This window comes from Cebus imitator, unplaced genomic scaffold, assembly GCF_001604975.1.
Source record: "Cebus imitator isolate Cc_AM_T3 unplaced genomic scaffold, Cebus_imitator-1.0 Scaffold391, whole genome shotgun sequence".
NCBI classification, from domain to species: Eukaryota; Metazoa; Chordata; class Mammalia; order Primates; family Cebidae; genus Cebus; species Cebus imitator.
The window spans coordinates 1,277,248-1,295,188 of record NW_016107706.1 but is presented as its reverse complement, the minus strand read 5'-3'; the positions used below and the strand labels follow the sequence as shown (position 1 = coordinate 1,295,188).

The following is a 17,941-nucleotide window of genomic DNA, read 5'->3' as shown; positions in this document are numbered from 1 at the left end:
AAGCAACCCAGATGCCCTTTGCCTGAGTGCATTCCTTCATCCCTCTTCCCCAGGGCCTCTTGTAACATGATCAGTTGTGAAAGGCTTTGATTTGTGTAGCCAGAAAGATTTTTCCACCAGTCACAGTGCAGAAGAGACAATGTTCCACATATAACTCGCATGTGGCATAGTCAAGCCCATCAAATCTTTACACTCTTACTGAGCATCCAGGAGCTGGGCTTTGCTGTTAGAGATACAGACGTGGAAGTCAACATTGGCTGGCTGTGGATCCAAGAGAGAGACAGATACAGGCCCAAGCTATGTCCACTCAAGACAGACCATAGGGTCAGCTTAACAGGGCAAAAGGGGCAACTAGGCCTCAAAGGAAGGGCATCTGTAAGCACTGAAACAGTAAAAGGCACTCTATCCACTAGTTGAGTTCAGGCCACCCCTGATTTCTGTGGCACCACTTCAGGGACACATGCAGAGCAAAGGACATGATGCAATAGGCTCAAAAGTGCTAGAGGACTATTTGACCCCTGCCCCTTGCTGGGACTTGATCCTGCTCCTGAACATCAATGCGTGGCGCGGGGTCCTGTTACCTGCTGTTAATCTGCTCCATCAGATGGTTTCAGCCTGCCTACACAGGTCTTCTATTGCCCATGTGGGATTCCTGACTCTAACTTCAATAACTGCCACCTCCTGGAGATGTCAGTCTTCTGTTCTTTAACTAACTATTGTTGTCACTCAAATCTTCTGTGACTGCCTGGCCTGGTTGTGAGGCCCTGTCTATGCATTTGGTCTGAAGTCCCATCCCAAGTCTAGCCAGCTTCCACCACTACCCAAGTGCTAGTTTAGGGTGGGCCCACAGGGAAGGTCTGCTTCTCGTGAGCCACTTCGTTTACATGCTCCAAAGAGGCATAGGAAGTCACTCTTTGCAGGATGGTACAGTAGGTTGGTTCCAAAACAGCCTCCTTTGCAGAGGACTTCTAGAAGAATAAAAGGAATCACTGCAGTGCACTTTCCCTTGGATTGGGATGGAACTTACCCTTCATGGTGATGGTGAGGATGCTCACGGCACTCAGCGCTCGCTGCCTTTGGAGAGGATCTCCGTGCTCATCAAAGTGGTCCAGTGACAGATTATGAGACAGTCGTTTGGTTTGCTCCAGGAGCTGTGGCTGTAAGAGAAGACATGGCACACCTTCTAAAGACAGGGGCTGCCTCTCCTCAAAGCTTAACAAACTACTTTGTTCCAATGCTACAAGTAACCAAAGTGCTCAATATTTTCTATAGGTCGACTTACCTCGTCTTCACAGCATGCCAAATATTCAGTTTTCTTATTTCATATTTAACAGATACATCTGTTTTGTCATTCATATTTCTTATGCATGCACATTTCTAGAGTCTTACCTATAGAGATTTTACTTTCTCTGTGTTTTATTCACTGCCAACAGAGCAAACAAAATTTTACAAAAAATTAGTGAGCAATGGTTCAAGGTATGAAAGCAATATAAAATCCAATTTGAAAACAATGTTTGCAAGGGGCAGAAGTGGAGTGTAAATTTAAAAAAGTGGATGGGGCCAGATTGTGAAGTTTTTTGAACAACTGCCTAAACTGATTTTTAAAACTGGCGGTAATGAGAAAGAACAGTCACAATAAATATCACAAAGTGTATATGACAAACCTCAAGCACTCTCTGGCCGTGCCCAAGGGCGAGCTGACTCTCTCACATCTACCTACAATTCTAAAGCCACTGGAATTAAAGAGTGCAAGCCTCCCGCTATCCAGAAAACTTAGGTTTTTCACAATGACTCCTTTTCCAACGGTTCTGACTGACGAGGGCCCCAGAGGGAACTATCCTTATGTGATAAGCCAATCTAGATAGTCTTTCTATGAGATGTCTCCCTATTCCTATAGCAGAGAACTGATCAGAGCAGTGGATGGGATCCTTCTACCTGATTCTGCAAAGGCCCCTCGATTCCCTTTCCCTGCCCCATTATCAGGCAGACATATCTACTTTCTACCTTCTGCATCTCTATCTCAGGAAAGTGGCTCTTGCCATTCTTATCTGTATCTTCAGCATCTTCCTCTCTTCTGACTTTTCTCCAGACAATTAAATTATGTGTGAACATCCCCCATCTTTATAAGAATAACTTTTTCTGCTGCCCATCCCCCAGCTTCATTTCTGCACATCACTCTGCCTAATCAACATTCCTGCTTGGAGGTCAAAAGCACCTCAAAATTGGCACATTTGAAACTGAACATGCCATCTTTCCACTCCCAAATGTGTGCCTTCCCTGTCTCCATAAATTACCCTCCATCAAGTTAGCTAATCATGTCAGAAACAAGACCTCATCCCTACACTGTCTATCAACTCAATTCCTAAACTTTATCTTCAGATCATTGTTGTCTGTTAATCCGTCTTCATCCTCATTGCCCTAACCCTGGTTTAAGCCACAGCCACCTCTTACTTGGTTACTGCAACAACCTCTTAACTAGCTGCCTCCAGTCTTGCCCTCCTCCAATCCCCTGTCTTCAACACATCCAGGATTTCATAAATCCAGTCATATTCCTTTCTTGTATAAACCTTTCAATGCTGCTTACCCCTTGCCCTCAGTGCAAAGAGTAAACTCTTTAGCTTTGTTTTCCAGGTCCTTTGTGATCCCGCTATCTGGCTGCTATAGACTCTTGCCACCCGTCCTCCCCCAGCCTCATCACACATATGCATATGTGAGGGTGCGCACATGTGCACACACACTCACACACACACACACACGCTGGCAAGTTTTCTAGTGGGTCATGTTCACCTGTTTGCCTTTGCTTCTAGGCTTCTGCACATGCTGTTCTCTCTGCAGGTAATGCTCTCTTATTCCTTTTGCTGATGAATTCATCCTTTCAGCTGACACAATGGTTCTTCCGGGAACACTTTTCTTTCTTTTTATTATTTATTTTTATTTTTATTATTTTTAAATTTTACTTTAAGTTCTGGGGTACATGTGCAGATCTTGCAGGATTGTTACATAGGTATACACGTGCCATGGTGATTTGCTGCTCCATCCCCTCATCACCTACATTAGGTTATTTCTCTTAATGTTATCTCTCCCCAACCTCCCCACCTCCTGCTATCCCTCCCCTAGCACCCCACCCCTCAACAGACCCCAGTGTGTGATGTTCCCCTCCCTGTGTCCATGTGTTCTCATTGTTCAACATCCACTTATGAGTGAGAACATGTGGTGTTTGGTTTTTTGTTCTTGTGTCAGTTTGCTGAGAATGATAGTTTCTAGATTCATCCGTGGCCCTGCAAGGACATGAACGCATCCTTTTTTATGGCTGCATAGTATTCCATGGTGTATATGTGCCACATTTTCTTTATCCAGTCTATCTTTTATGGGCATTTGGGTTGGTTCTAAGTCTTTGCTATTGTAAATAGTGCTTCAATGAACATATATGTGCATGTGTCTTTATAGTAGAACGATTTATAATCCTTTGGGTATATACCCAGTAATGGGATTGCTGGGTCAAATGGTATTTCTATTTCTAGATCCTTGAGGAATCGCCACACTGTCTTCCACAATGGTTGAACTAATTTACACTCCCACCAACAGTGTAAAAGCGTTCCTATTTCTCCACATCCTCTCCAGCATCTGTTGTCTCCAGATTGTTTAATGATCACCATTCTAACTGGAGTGAGATGGTATCTCAATGTGGTTTTGATTTGCATTTCTCTAATGACCAGCGTTGATAAGCATTTTTTGTATGTTTGTTGGCTGCATAAATGTCTTCTTTTGAAAAGTGTCTCTTCATATCCTTGGCCCACTTTTTGCTTGGGTTTTTTTTTTTTTTTTTTTTAAATTTTCTTTTTTTTTTTTTTTTTTTTGTTTTTTTTTTTTTTTTCTTGTAAATCTGCTTTAGTTCTTTGTAGATTCTGGATATTAGCCCTTTGTCAGATGGGTAGCTTGCAAAAATTTTTTCCCATTTTGTTGTTTGCCGATTCACTCTAATGACTGTTTCTTTTGCTGTGCAGAAGCTGTTAAGTTTGATTATCTCCGATTTGTCTATTTTGACTTTTGATGCCATTGCTTTTGGTGTTTTAGTCATGAAGTCCTTGCCTATGCCTATGTCCTGAATGGTATTGCCTAGGTTTTCTTCTAGGGTTTTTATGGCATTAGGTCTTATGTTTAAATCTTTAATCCATCCGGAGTTAATTTTTGTGTAAGGTGTTAAGGAAGGGGTCTGGGAACCCTTTTCTAATCCACTTTTGAAAAGTGTCTGGGAATCCTTTTCTAATCCGCTTTTCCCCCAGGCCCCACAAATTCTGGATGCTGATGTTTTTCCCACCAGTATGTCCTTACTTGAGGACTTTCTCTGGTGACTGAAATCCCCTCTTCCCTAGTACACAGCAAGTAGGAAATTAGAGGGAAATTATTGTCTTCAGTCTTCAGCAGTCTTTAACCTATGTTTAACCTATGATGGACCAAAGTTGGTATATATACCAGGATACATACACTCTGATGCCCTTACTCCAGAATGATTAAATTCCAACTACCTGGCTTCAGTGGTAGCTGGCTTGATAATGCATCTTCATTGATTACCTTCCATTCCATATAGCACTTCTTCCCTCCTCTCCCAGTGCTTCCTGGAATCACTTCCCAAATAATCTATTTGCATTGTAATGTCTTTGGTTTGCTTCAGAGGGAGCCCACACTGACACATCGTTCCTCCTCTGTCCCCCCACAGCAATCAGAACATCAGCCATCACATTGAATTGTAATTGCCTTCTTATCAGTGTGTCTCCATCATTAGCTGTATACTCTGTGGAGTATAAATCGTGTATCTACAGTACCCATCCCAGTGCCCAGTAGATAATAAATACTGTACGCTCTAAATCAATGTTTACAAATAAATGGATGATTGACAAGATACATGGATGGATGCAAGTATGTGCAAATGGATGAATGAATGAGTAAATGAGTAAATAAATTGCTTCAATTCGACTGGCAATGGGACCCTAACGGCACTATGGTGTCATTAATTCCCTGGACAAGACTTACCGTTTTTTGGGAATCTTCATCAGAATCTGACCCTGGTGGCTGGTCTTTCCCAGGCTCTCTCATAAAGAAGGACTTCTTTTTCTTATTACCAAAGAGCTTTCTCTTTTTGGGGGAAAAATGTGATGTTTCAAGGGAGGTAAGTGAACTTCTGTCAATTCCCATGGCAACCAGAGCCTTCAAAAGTGAACAAAAGCAATTAATGAACAGATTACGCCTCCTCATGAAATACTGCAAATGACCCTGACCTTAGTGAGGTAGAAATCTCTCTTCTGGTAGCACTGTAGCATTTAAATTGTTCATCATCTACCTGGACTGTACTAGCTCTGTTATTATTTATCTGGGGAAGCATGTCCTGTTTTTGCATAGAGATTGTAGCCACCAAAAGCAGCACTGACTATTTCATATCTCTGTGTTGCTGCCCCTTAGCAGTGTCCAGTATGTGCTAGGCACTCAACAAATACTTACGCCGGAAAATGTGGATGTCAAGCACTTAGAAGGGACATCCTTCTGACAAATCTTGTAGAGGATGAGGGGAGTATAAAACGTGGTCCCTGTCCTGAAAATCTTAGACATGAGCTGGAAGAATATAAAGATTCCAGGAAAACTATTAGAATGGCCTATAAATATGGCAAGAATTTCAGACAGGGAGGAGTGATCACTGTTGTTCTAGAGCCCACCTCAAGCAAAGGCCCCTAACTCAAACATCTCCAGATTTCCACAAGAACGTCTGGAGCACGGCCTGCATTTACATATACTTAGGGTGTATCATCTAGCCAGTAATTAGGGGCATGACTTAGAAAGGCTAGGCTTCAGAAGGTCAAAAAGCATCAAGACCAAGTGTCTCAAGGTTCTCAAGGGCCTGGTGCCTGGATAACTTTGTGCAAGATAGCAGCACAGCCATTCTGCAAGGGGCCTGCATTCTCAGAAAAGCACCAGTAGAGAAAGTGCTGAGACAAGGCCAAGGGTGGCAGTCTTGAGTCTCAGGCCACATTGCCTCTGGGGGCCCCTTCCCCTCCCCAAACCGGATTCCACTGTCTAACCCCAGGTACCTACCTCTTTTTCCTCCTTTAGCAGCTGCTGGGCTTCCTGAAACATCTTTTCCTTGGCCTCTATCTCTGCAGCTACATTCCTGTTCTGCTCCTCATACGCCATGGTGACAACAGCCAGGGTTAAGTTAATCAGATAGAAGGAGCCCAGGAAGATGACCACAATGAAGAAGAAGACTGAGTAGGGCCCAGTAGTACGCAGGGTCTGCAAAGGACAGAGCATGTTCTTGCATCTCAAGCCTTCTTCCACAGGAGGGTGACCATCACCTCGAGCAAAGAGTACCCAGTAGCAGACAATTGGTCTTATGCTGCACTGGTGGGCTCAGTTGGCCATAGCATCATCTACAGCCTCCTTAAAACCCCAGGAATTCCTGATGCCCTATCTGGCAGTGGGGAGATACTAGCCATACCTTCCCATGGAAGTTTCAGGGACTTTACTATCTATAACTTTCTCAAGAGTATTTGCATTTTTACAATAAAAATGGCCAGAAAGATAATGCTAGTGGTAAAACTTCAGGCAGTAGGGAATCTGGAGGGGGCTAATATTTCTAGGAAGATGAGGGGTTTTTTGGCAGTCTTCTTCCAAATATTACATCTATAATTTTCTTGAAGTTTCGTTTTGTTTGTTTGTTTGTTTTTAAGATGGAGTCTCACTCTATTACTCAGGCTGGAATGCAGTGGCATGATCTCAGCTCACTGCAACCTCTGCCTCCTGGGTTCAAGTGATTCTCCTGCTTCAGCCTTCTGAGTAGCTGGGATTACAGGCGCCTGCCATCATACCTGGCTAATTTTTGTATTTTTAGTAGAGACAGAGTTTTACCATGTTGGCTAGGCTGGTCTTGATCTCCTGACCTCAAGTGACCACCTGCCTCGGCCTCCCAAAGTGCTGGGATTACAGGCGTGAGTCACCATGCCGGGCCAATTTTCTTGACGTTTCTAACAGAATTAGTAAGGCAGAATTTAACAGTACAACTGTTAAAGATGAGACAAATGACAAAAGTTGGGGATGCATGATAGTCATAAATAAATGGTAGATAAACAGGTAAGTGACAGAAGGGGAAAGAAAAGGATGGAGGGAGGGAGAGAGGAAAAAGAGAGACTATAAACAGATAACCTGTTGATAGAGCTTCTCCCAGGAATCTTGGGTCATAAGCCGGAACATGGCAAGAAAAGACCAGCCAAAGTTGTCAAAATTCGTATAATTATAGTCAGGATTAATTCTGGTGTGAATACATTCATATTGTGAGGAACAGGAACTAGATATTGGAAACAAAGGAACAGAGAAAGAATTATATATGCCACAACCAAGCTTCCCTTTACCCCCAATGACACTGGTTTCTCCGAGGGCTGTGGGCTCACACCAGGAGCCCTAGAGGAAGGGAGTATGTGTAAAGTGGCCATTGCCCATCTGACAAGACCCTTTTGCTAATGAACTGATTAATAAATTCCTATAAGATAGTTTTTCAGTACTCCCCTCCCTGTGTCCATGTGCTCTCATCGTTCAACACCCGCCTATGAGTGGGGTCAGTTGGGGGGAAATAGGGGAGGGACGGTGGGGGGTGGGGAGCTGGGGAGGGATAGCAGGGGGAGAAATGCCAGATGTAGGTGATGGGGAGGAAGGCAGCAAATCACACTGCCACGTGTGTTCCTATGCAACAATTTTGCATGTTCTTCACATGTACCCCAAAACCTAAAATGCAATAAAATAAATAAATGGGAAAAAAAAAAGATAGTTTTTCATTGAAAAATTGAGTATAGTGACATGTGAACAATGAATAGTAAAAAAGCACATACTATGAATATTAAGTCTCCCTCTCTTCCCAGTCTCCTGATCCCACTTCCTAGAAGCAATAGTTAGTTAGCGGTTACTTTTGTAAATTTCCAGAAGTTTGCTATGAATATACAGCATATCTATATCTATATACAACTTTTTATAATACACAAATGGGAACATGCTTTGCACACTCTCCTGCACCTTGCTTTTTTTAATGAAACAATACAGATTAGAGCTCTTTTTATATTACCATACAGGGAGATATCTCATTTCTTTTCACGTCTATGGTTCTGTGATTTATTTAACTGCTCTGTTAATTATGAACATTTAGGTTTCAGTAATTGATAGTCCTACAGTCTTACAAAAACATTTGGGCAATGAATATCTTTGAATATAGGCTTTTCCCCATATTACCAAAACACACATTATTGAGTGTTATCTATGAGATGTACTAATGTATTTTTAGTTTTTTGTAAATAGTATTTTAATCAAAGTAATACATGCACATGGTTTAAAAACTACATGCACACAAAAGCTTATAATGAAATCAATTGTATAATTCTTTAACTGTGATTTATACACCCCAAATTCAACAACCGTTAACTCTTTTGCCTCTATATGTCTAAATAGTCCTTACACTGATATTTGGTTTATCAATTGTAGTCTTGTTGATTAACTTCTTGCTATGGTAGACACTGGCTCTTGGCGTTTTCATGTTGCCCTTTCTTAGTTTTACTCCCTCATTCTTCTGGAGCACCTCTCAATTAGCTTCTTAAGAAGATTGTGTAATCTTTGCATATATGAATATATATTTATTCCATTTTCACAATCAATTGGTAATTTGGCCAGAAATAGAATTCTGGGTTGAAAATTTTTCCTTAGCAATATGAATGCATTGCTCACCTATTATCCTGTGTTGCTAGGAATTCTTATGCCTGTTTGATTTTTGTTTCTTTGTGGGTGACATTCTTTTCCTCTTTAGTTTTAAAATCTTTTTTTCCAAAAAGTTCTGAAATGCCATGATAATGTCCTTGGCGTGGTCCTTTCTCATTCACTGTGTGGGTACTTTCTGGAGCACGAAGGGACTTACATCCTTAGTCCCATGTAAATTCTCTGCATCATTTCTTCACTAATTTCCTTCCTTTTGTTTAATCTGTGCTCTATTTCTAGAATTCCCACTTCGTCAAAAGTTGGGACTTCTGGATTGACGTTTATTCTCAGATTTTCTGTTGTCTTGTCTTTTTGCTACTTTTGGGGGTATTTTGTCAAATTTATCTTTTAGTTTTAAAATTGATTTTTTGGTAATAATGTTGAATTTCTAATAGTTTTTGCTGTTGTTTTTTCACAACAAGCTGCTTTTTGTTTTATGTATACAGTATATCTTTCAATTTCACCAAGGACACTGATCAAAGTTTTCAGAGCCCTTTCTGGTTCTTTCATTTTGTCCACATTTTCTGTGGCTTTATCTTGGCCTCCTTTTTACAAAAGGCTTTCTTCAGATGCCTGGTGAGCCTGAGCTGTTCATGTGCTTTAATCAGAGGCCTTGACATGCTGATTGGGATTTGCCTGGTGGGCAGAGTGGGACTTTGTGAGTGGTAGGTTTTGCTTTAGGGTGACTGAGGAGGAGGGCCCCCACTGCACCCTCTTTCTCACCAGACTTGGAGGAAATTCTGTGAAGTCCCAGTGCCCTCTAACTTTTAGAAGCCTGTTGAGGATGGACCTACCATATTTAATCTCCTTCATTTCTCGGTCACCATTCAAAATATAAACCTATCGTGCTCAATCTCCTCTTCTCTAGGTGCACCTTCTCATCAACTTATACAGGTGATTAAGCCCCTCCACCAGCATCCCCATCTCAGCAAATGACATTATCAGTCACTCACACTGATATGAAAACATCTCTAACAGTTTTCTTCCCTTTGCACTTCCCACCACTCCCTTACACATGGCTTCGTACCCGCAAATACACACCAACACTCCCTCTTCAATCTCCAAATTTTGTTCTTTCTACTTATTTATTATTTATTTTTATTTGTACCTATGATTTTAGGTTCTGGGGTACATGTACCGGTTTGTTATGTAGGTCAACTCATATCACAGGGGTTTGTTGTACAGATTATTTCACCACCCAGGTACTAAGCCTAGTACTCAACAGTTATTTTTTCTGCTCCTCTTGCTGCTCCCACCCTTCGTTCTCAAGTAGGCCCCATTAGCTGTTGTTCTTCTCTAGGTCCATGAGTTCTCATCATTTAACTCCCACTTACAAGTGAGAACATGCAGCATTTGGCTTTCTGTTTCCTGCTTCAGTTTGCTAAAGCTAATGGCCTCTAACTCCACCCATGTTCCTGCAAAAGACATAATCTCACTCATTTTTATGGCTGCATAGTATTCCATGATATATATGTACCACATTTTCTTTATCCCAGTCTGTCAGTGATGGGCATTCAGGTTGATTCCTTGTCTTTGTTATTGTAAATGGTGCTGCAATGTAAATTCATGTGCATATATTTTTATAGTAGAATGATTTATATTCTTCTCGGTACATATTAATATGATTTATATTCCTCTTGGGATTTCTGGGATGAATTCAGCAACAGTAGTTCTTTCTGTTTTTAGGTCTTTGAGGAATTGCCACACTGCTTTGCACAATGGTTGAACTAATTTACACTTCTACTAACATTGTATGTGTTCTGTTTTCTCTGCAACATTGCCAACATCTGTTATTTTTTTTACTTCTAATGATAGCCATTCTGACTGGTGTTAGACAGTATCTTATTGTGGTTTTGATTTGCATTTCTCTAACGGGCAGTGGTGTTGAGCTTTTTTTCATATACTAGTTGGCTACATCTAAATCTTTAAAAAAAATTCTTTTCATGTTCTTTGCTTATTTTTTAATGGAGTTGTTTTCTTCTTGTTAATTTAAGTTCCTTATAGATGCTGAATATTAGACCTTTAGCAGATGCATAGTTTACAAATATTTTCTCCCATTCTGTAGGTTGTCTGTTAACTCCGCTGATTGGTTTTTCTTTTTTTGCTGTGCAGAAGCACTTAATTAGATCCCATTTGTCAAATTTTGCTTTTGTTCTGATTGCTTTTGGCATCTTCATCATGAAATCTTTGTTCATTTCTATGTCTAGAATGGTATTGCCTAGGCTGTCTTCCAGAGTTTTTATAGTTTGGGGATTTACATTTAAGTCTGTGATCCATCTTGAGTTAATTTTTGTATATGGTGTAAGGAAGGAGTCCAGTTTCAATCTTCTGCATACAGCTAGCCAGTTAATCCAGCACCATTTATTGAATAGAAAGGAGTCCTTTCCCCATTGCTTGTTTTGTCAGCTTTGTTTAAGTTCAGATGGTTGTAGGGGTGCAGCCTTATTTCTGGGTTCTCTATTTGCCACATTGATCTATATGACTGTTGTTGTACCAGTACCATGTTGTTTTGGTTACTGTAGCCCTGTTGTATATTTCGAAGTTGAGTAACATGATGACTCCAGTTTTGAACTTTTTACTTAGGATTACCTTGGCTTTTTTGGCCTCTTTCTTCATTCTATATGAATTTTAAAAGTATTTTTTTAGTTCTGTAAAGAATGTCATTGGTAATTTGATACGAATTGCACTGAATCTGTAAATTGCTTTAGACAGTATGTCCACTTTAATGATACTGATTCTTCCTATCCGTGAGCACAGGATGTTTTTCCATTTGTGTCATCTTTCATTTCTTTTAGCAGCGTTTTGTAATTCTCATTGTAGAGATCTTTCACCTCCCTGATTAGCTGTATTCCTAGGTATTTTATTCTCTTGTCACATCGTGAATAGGATTGCATTCCTAATTTGGCTCTCAGCTTGGCTGTAGGTATATAGGAATGCTAGTGATTTTTGCACATTGATTTTGAATCTTAGAACTTTGTTGAAGTTGTTTATCAGCTGAGGGAGCTTTTGGGCTTAGACTATATTTCTAGATACAGAGGATGTCATCTGCAAACAGGGATAATTTGACTTCTTCTCTTCCTATTTGGATGCCCTTTATTTCTTTCTCTTCCTGATTCCTCTGTCCAGGACTCCCAATATTATGGTGAATAGGAGTGATGAGAGAGGGTATCCTTGTCTTGTGCTGTTTTTCAAGAGGAATGAATGCTTCCAGCTTTTCCCCATTCAGTATGATGTCCGCTGTGGGACTGACATAGATGGCTCTTATTATTTTGAGGTATGTTCCTTCGGTATCCAGTTTATTGAGAGTTTTAAACATGAAAGGATGTTAAATTTATCAAAAGCTTTCCCTGCAACTATTGAAGTAATCATGTGTTTTTTGTCTTTAGTTTTGATGAATCACATTTATTGATTTGTGTGTGTTGAATGAATCATAAATCCCAAGGATGAAGCCTACTTGATTGCTGTGGATTCGCTTTTTGATGTGCTGCTGGATTAAGTTTGTAAGTATTTAGTTGAGGATTTTTGCATCAATGTTCATCAAGGATATTGACCTAAAGTTTTCTCTTTTTTTTGTTGTTGTGTCTCTGCCAGGTTTTGGTATCAGGATGATGCTGGTCTCATTGAATGATTTGAGGAGGACTCTCTGCTCCTCAATTTTTTGAAATAGTTTCTATAGGAATGGTACTTGCCCTTCTTTGTACATCTAGTAGAATTTGGCTGTGGATCTGTCTGGTCTTGGGATTTTTTTGGTTGGTAAGTTATTTATTATGGATTCAATTTCAGAGCTTGTTATTGGTATGTTCAGGGACTCAGTTTCTTCCTGGTTCAGTCTTGGGATGGTGTTTGTATCCAGGTATTTATCCATCTCTTCTAGATTTTCTAGTTTGTGTGCTTAGAGACATCTGTAGTAGTTTTGGATGGTTATTTTTACTTCTGTGTGGTCAGTAGTAACATCCCCTTTGTCATTTCTAATTGTGTTTATTTGGATTTTCTTATTTTTTGCCTTCTGCTAGCTTTGCTCTTGCTTCTCTAGCTCTTTCAGTTATGATGTGAGATCGTTAAGTTGAGATATTTCTAAGTTTTTGATTGGGAACATTTAGTGCTATGAATTTTTCTCTTAACACTGCTTTAGCATCCAGAGATTCTGGTATGTTGTACCTTTGTTCTCATTGGTTTCAAAAAAACTTATTGATTTCTGCTTTAATTTTGTTATTTACCCATTCAGAAGCATGTTGTTTAATTTCCATGCAATTACATGGTTTTGGTGATTTTTTAGTCTTGTCTTCTATTTTTATTGTGCTGTGGTCTGAGAGTGTGTTTGATATGATTTTGGTTCTTTTGCATTTGCTGAGACTTGTTTTATATTCCATTATATGGTCAATTTTAGAGTATGTGGCATGTGGTAATGAGAAGAATGTATATTCTCTTGTTTTGGGGTGGAGAGTTCTGTGGAGGTCTATCAGGTCCATTTAGTCCAATGTTGAGTTCAGGTCCTGAATATCTTTGTTAACTTTCTGCCCCAATGATCTGTTTAATACTGTCAGTGCTGTGTTAAAGTCTCCCACTATTATTGTGTGGGAGTCCAAGTCTCTTTGTAGGTCTCTAAGAATTTGCTTTATGAATCTGAGTGTTCCTGTGTTGGGTGCGTATATCTTTAGATTAGTTAGGTCTTCTTGTTGACTTGAGCTCTTTACCATTATGTAATACCCTTCTTTATCTTCTTTGGTCTTTGTTGATTTAGTCTGTTTTGTCTGAAATTAAGATTGCAACTCCTTCTTTTTTCTGATTTCCATTTGCTTGGTGTATTTTCCTTCATTTCTTTTATTGGAGCCTGCGGGTGTCATTACATGTGAGATGAGTCTTTTGAAGACAGCATACCATTGTGTCTTGCTTTTTTATCCAGCTTGCCACTGTGTGCCTTTTAAGTGGGGGCATTTAGCCCACTTACATTCAAGGCCAATATTGATATGTCCTGTTCTTTCTATCTCCTAAATGTCTCTGGAATGCATCCATTAACTTCTCTTCATCACCACTGGACATCTTCATGATCTTTACTCTTTCTATCAGTCTTGTAATTGGCTTCTCCATCTATTCTATGCATCCATTCTCTACACGGCAGCCATTGTGGCTTTTAAAATATACCTAACCTGCCCAGGTCATTCACCTGCCCTAAAACCTTTCCATGTCTCCTGCTTCCTTTGTGATCAAGACCAAAATCATTGGCACTGATGAGCTATCAGCTCCTTCATAGTTGGCGCTTATCTTAGAACTTAGAACTTCCTGCTCACTCTCTTGCCTGTCTTCCCAAAAAGTTGCTGGGCTCCTTATCATTCCCTACATGTTCTTATGCTCCAAGGCCTCATGCTTACACTTGCTGTGCCTACTGTCTAGAATTGTTCACTCTTTCTCTTTATCTACTGGAACCTCCTACTTAGACTTCAGATCTGAGTTGTAGTCACTGTCAGTCAGCAGAGAAGGAAGCAGTGACCAGAGGGCGAAGACTAGCCCAGGCCCTGAATAGACCAAAGCCTGCTTGGGAAGGTGATCACAGACCTGCTTTCTCAGAGTGCCATCTCCTCAGAAGCAAGCATGTTGTGATCAGTGTGGAACGCTGTGCACCAGGAGTTGGTTTACCAAAAAACTCTGGAGCATTTATATTGTACCTAGACTGAGAGAGCTGTGCCTGGCTCACACACTTAGAGGTAAGAACCCTATAGAGACCAGTTGGACATCATTGACCACTAGATAAATACAAATCAAAACCACAATGAGATAGCATCTTATACCAGTCAGAGTGGCTATTAATAAAAGTCAAAAAATAACAGATGCTGGCATGGATGTGGAGAAAAGGAACATTTATCCACTGTTGGTGGGAGTGTAAATTGGTTCAACCATTGTGGAAAACAGTGTGGCAATTCCTCAAAGACCTAAAAACAGAACTACCATTTGACCCGGCAAGCCCATTACTGGATATATACCCAAAGGAATATAAATCATTCTATTTTAAAGACACATGCCCATGAATGTTCATTGCAGCACTATTCACAATAGCAAAGACATGGAGGCAACCTGAATGTCAATCAATGACAGACTGGATAGAGAAAATGTGGTACATATACACCATGGAATACTATGCAGCCATAAACAAGAATGAGATCTATTCCTTTGTGGGAACATGGATGAAGCTGGAGGCCATTAACCACAACAAACTAATGCTAGAACAGGAAAACCAAATACTACATGTTCTCACTTGTAAATGGGAGATAAATGATGAGACCACATGGATACACAGTAGGGAACAACAGATACTGGGACCTACTGAATGGTGGAGGGTGAGAGAAGGAAAGGAAAAATAACTAATGGGAATTAGACTTAATACCTGGGTGATAAAACAATCTGTACAGAAATTTACCTATATAACAAAGCTCCACATGTACCCCTGAACTTAATATAAAACCTAAAAAGACCAGTTCATGCCCCAAAATCTCAGAAGTCACCACTAAAGAACTTATTCATGTAACCAAACACCACCTGTTCCCCAAAGCCTATTGAAATTTTAAAAACCCACAAGTTAGACTGCCATTAAATATGACATGCGTCCTCTGCCTCTCCACTTTCCCCATCACTCTCTATTGTATATGCATAACACTTGATTCATTTTGTGCCTGACGTTATTTGAGTTTTCATTAGCTAAAATAGCTTTTTGGATTTTTTATAGCAGCATGGTTTTGTAATAAGAGACTTTGGAGGCAAAATAATTGAAAAAAAAAAAAGTAAGACTAGTTGAAAACAGGTTGCTGCTTCTTTATGTCTAGGTGACACACCCCACCTTGGATTTTGCCTATAGTAACCACACCTGCCTGCCTGGGTGAGGGGTATAAGAAGTGCTATATGCAGCAGCTGTCGGGCTCCCTCCTGGGGTCCCCAGACCCAGGCCACAGACCAGGACTGGTTCATTGCCTGTTAAGAACCGGGCTACAGAGCAAGTGAGCAGCAGGTGAGTAAACATTACCGCCTGAGCTTCACCTCTGTCAGATCAGCGGCAAGCATGAGATTCTCATGGAAGTATGAACTCTATTGTGAAATGTGCACGTGAGGGATCTAGGTTGCGCACTCCTTATGAAATCTAATTCTGATGATCTGAGGTGGAACAGTTTTATCCCCAAACCACCCCCACTTCTTGTTCATAAAAAAATTATCTTCCATGAAACTGGTCCCTGGTGCCAAAACGTTGGGGACCTTTCCGGCAGCAGGGACGGGTTTCATGGAAGACAGTTTTCTTCTTAGAATGATCCTCAACAAGATCAGTGCAGTGCGTTCTGTTGAGAATCATTCTAGAAAGCTCAGTAAGCCTCATATGAGATTAAATCCTACTGTGTCTTGCAAATGGAGAGAAGCCTTCCCTAATTCACCAGACAAGGTCACATCCCCATCACACGTCTCAGTCCCTGCTTATCACGCTTATAACACTCACCACACTTTCTAGTAGTCATGCATTGCTGGACTGCAGGAATACATTCTGAGAAATGTGTAGTTAGGCAATTCTGTTATGTGAACATCATAGAGTGTACACACAAACCTAGATGGCATAGCCTACTACACACCTAGACTACATGGCATAGCCTATTGCTCCTAGGCTACAAACTTGTATGGTGTGTTATTGTACTGAATACTGTAGGCAACTATAACACAACATTAAGAATTTGTGTATTGAAACATAGAAAAGGTACTGAAAAATACAGTATTATATTTTTATGGGGCCAGTATCTTTTACATCATTCATCATCAACCTGAACATCATTATGCAACACATAACTGCATTTTCTGTGCATCTGTCTTCCCTAGAAGAGAGAAATTCCAAAAGTGTGGGGCTGCCTTGTTCCTAATCACATTCCTTGAGCCTAACTCAGAGCTTGGCACTCTAGATTCTTGTTATCTATTCGTAATTTAGGAATGGATGTCATCTATTTCATCAGAGTACCTTGCATATTATCTTAATTTGAAAGGTACTCAGTAAATCTTCACTGAATTGAATCTTTCATCACAGAAAGCACTGATATCCTGAAAGAAAAAAGTTTCCCCATAGGACCAGAGGGCCAGCAGCTATTGGGGCAAGTGTGAACAGATGTGTGTTCAACTGTGCTTGTGATTAGAGGCGATAGTGATCAACAGGTCAACAAAGAGGAGCAGCTTGCGCAGATAGTCTTGCAGCAGGGCGATGCTGCTGAGCAGGAAGCAAGGGCCTCACAGAGCTCTCAGTCAAAACATCCCTTCACAGCTTTGGAAGCCTTGAATATCCACTCCATAAAGCTGAAATATCACTGTCTCAGTAGGTTTCTTATAAACTTCCGATTTAACATAACTAGGGAGGAAAGCTGCTTTAAACACCGGAAATGATTTTTTAATTTAATAACACAAGTCTAAACTAGTTTAGACACATGAAATAGTTAGTACTGTGTGAGCACTATCATCACCATGTCCACCAGTCATTAAAGACTGCCACATCATGTTAAAAAGTCTAGAGGTGCTCTTCTTGGGAGAAAAATGAAGAACATAAACATCTTACCTGTTACCCATCCAAGTGCCACACATTCTGAATTCAGTTGAATTTTCTTTCTTTTCAAAGCAATATTCTGGAAGGAAACGGGGGTGCAAGACCTCTGGAAGGGGCAAGAAAAAAGGAGGGAAAAGGAGGAAGGAGAAGTTGGAGGAGGAAGCAGTGACATTACCACCACCACTTTGCCTCTCAGTAAATAATACTGAACCGAAGATCCTCCCTGGGAGTAGCTGGACACAGACCCATCCCATGACAGACATCAAGAGAGTGCAGTCACACGAGATTCAGAACACATGGAGTAGGTGTAGGGTCAACCTCTGCATGGAGAAGGTGGGCACAGAAAGAAATGTTATTGGCCGGGCACGGTGGCTCACGCCTGTAATCCCAGCACTTTGGGAGGCTGAGGTGGGCGAATTACAACGTCAGCAGATTGAGATCATCCTGGACAACATGGTAAAACTCTGTCTCTACTAAAAATACAAAAATTAGCTGGGTGTGGTAGCACATGCCTGTAATCCCAGCAACTCTTGAGGCTGAGGCAGGAGAATCACTTGAACCCGGGAAGTGGAAGTTGAAGTGAGACGAGATTGTGCCACTGCACTC

The 17,941-nt window shown here is 40.7% G+C and overlaps 1 protein-coding gene across 1 annotated transcript in view; it reads right to left on the bottom strand.

Annotated features, from left to right (window-relative positions):
- The window catches only part of SCN11A (sodium voltage-gated channel alpha subunit 11), an 88,177-nt gene that overhangs the window by 48,756 nt on the left and 21,480 nt on the right, over positions 1-17,941 (bottom strand). The window contains exons 7-11 of the mRNA XM_037731329.1: positions 17,348-17,414; positions 7,192-7,333; positions 6,085-6,282; positions 5,032-5,205; positions 1,028-1,157 (exon numbers count right to left, since the gene is read on the bottom strand). Of these exons, the coding sequence (XP_037587257.1) occupies positions 1,028-1,157; positions 5,032-5,205; positions 6,085-6,282; positions 7,192-7,333; positions 17,348-17,414 (711 nt within the window). The remainder of the gene's footprint in view (positions 1-1,027; positions 1,158-5,031; positions 5,206-6,084; positions 6,283-7,191; positions 7,334-17,347; positions 17,415-17,941) is intronic.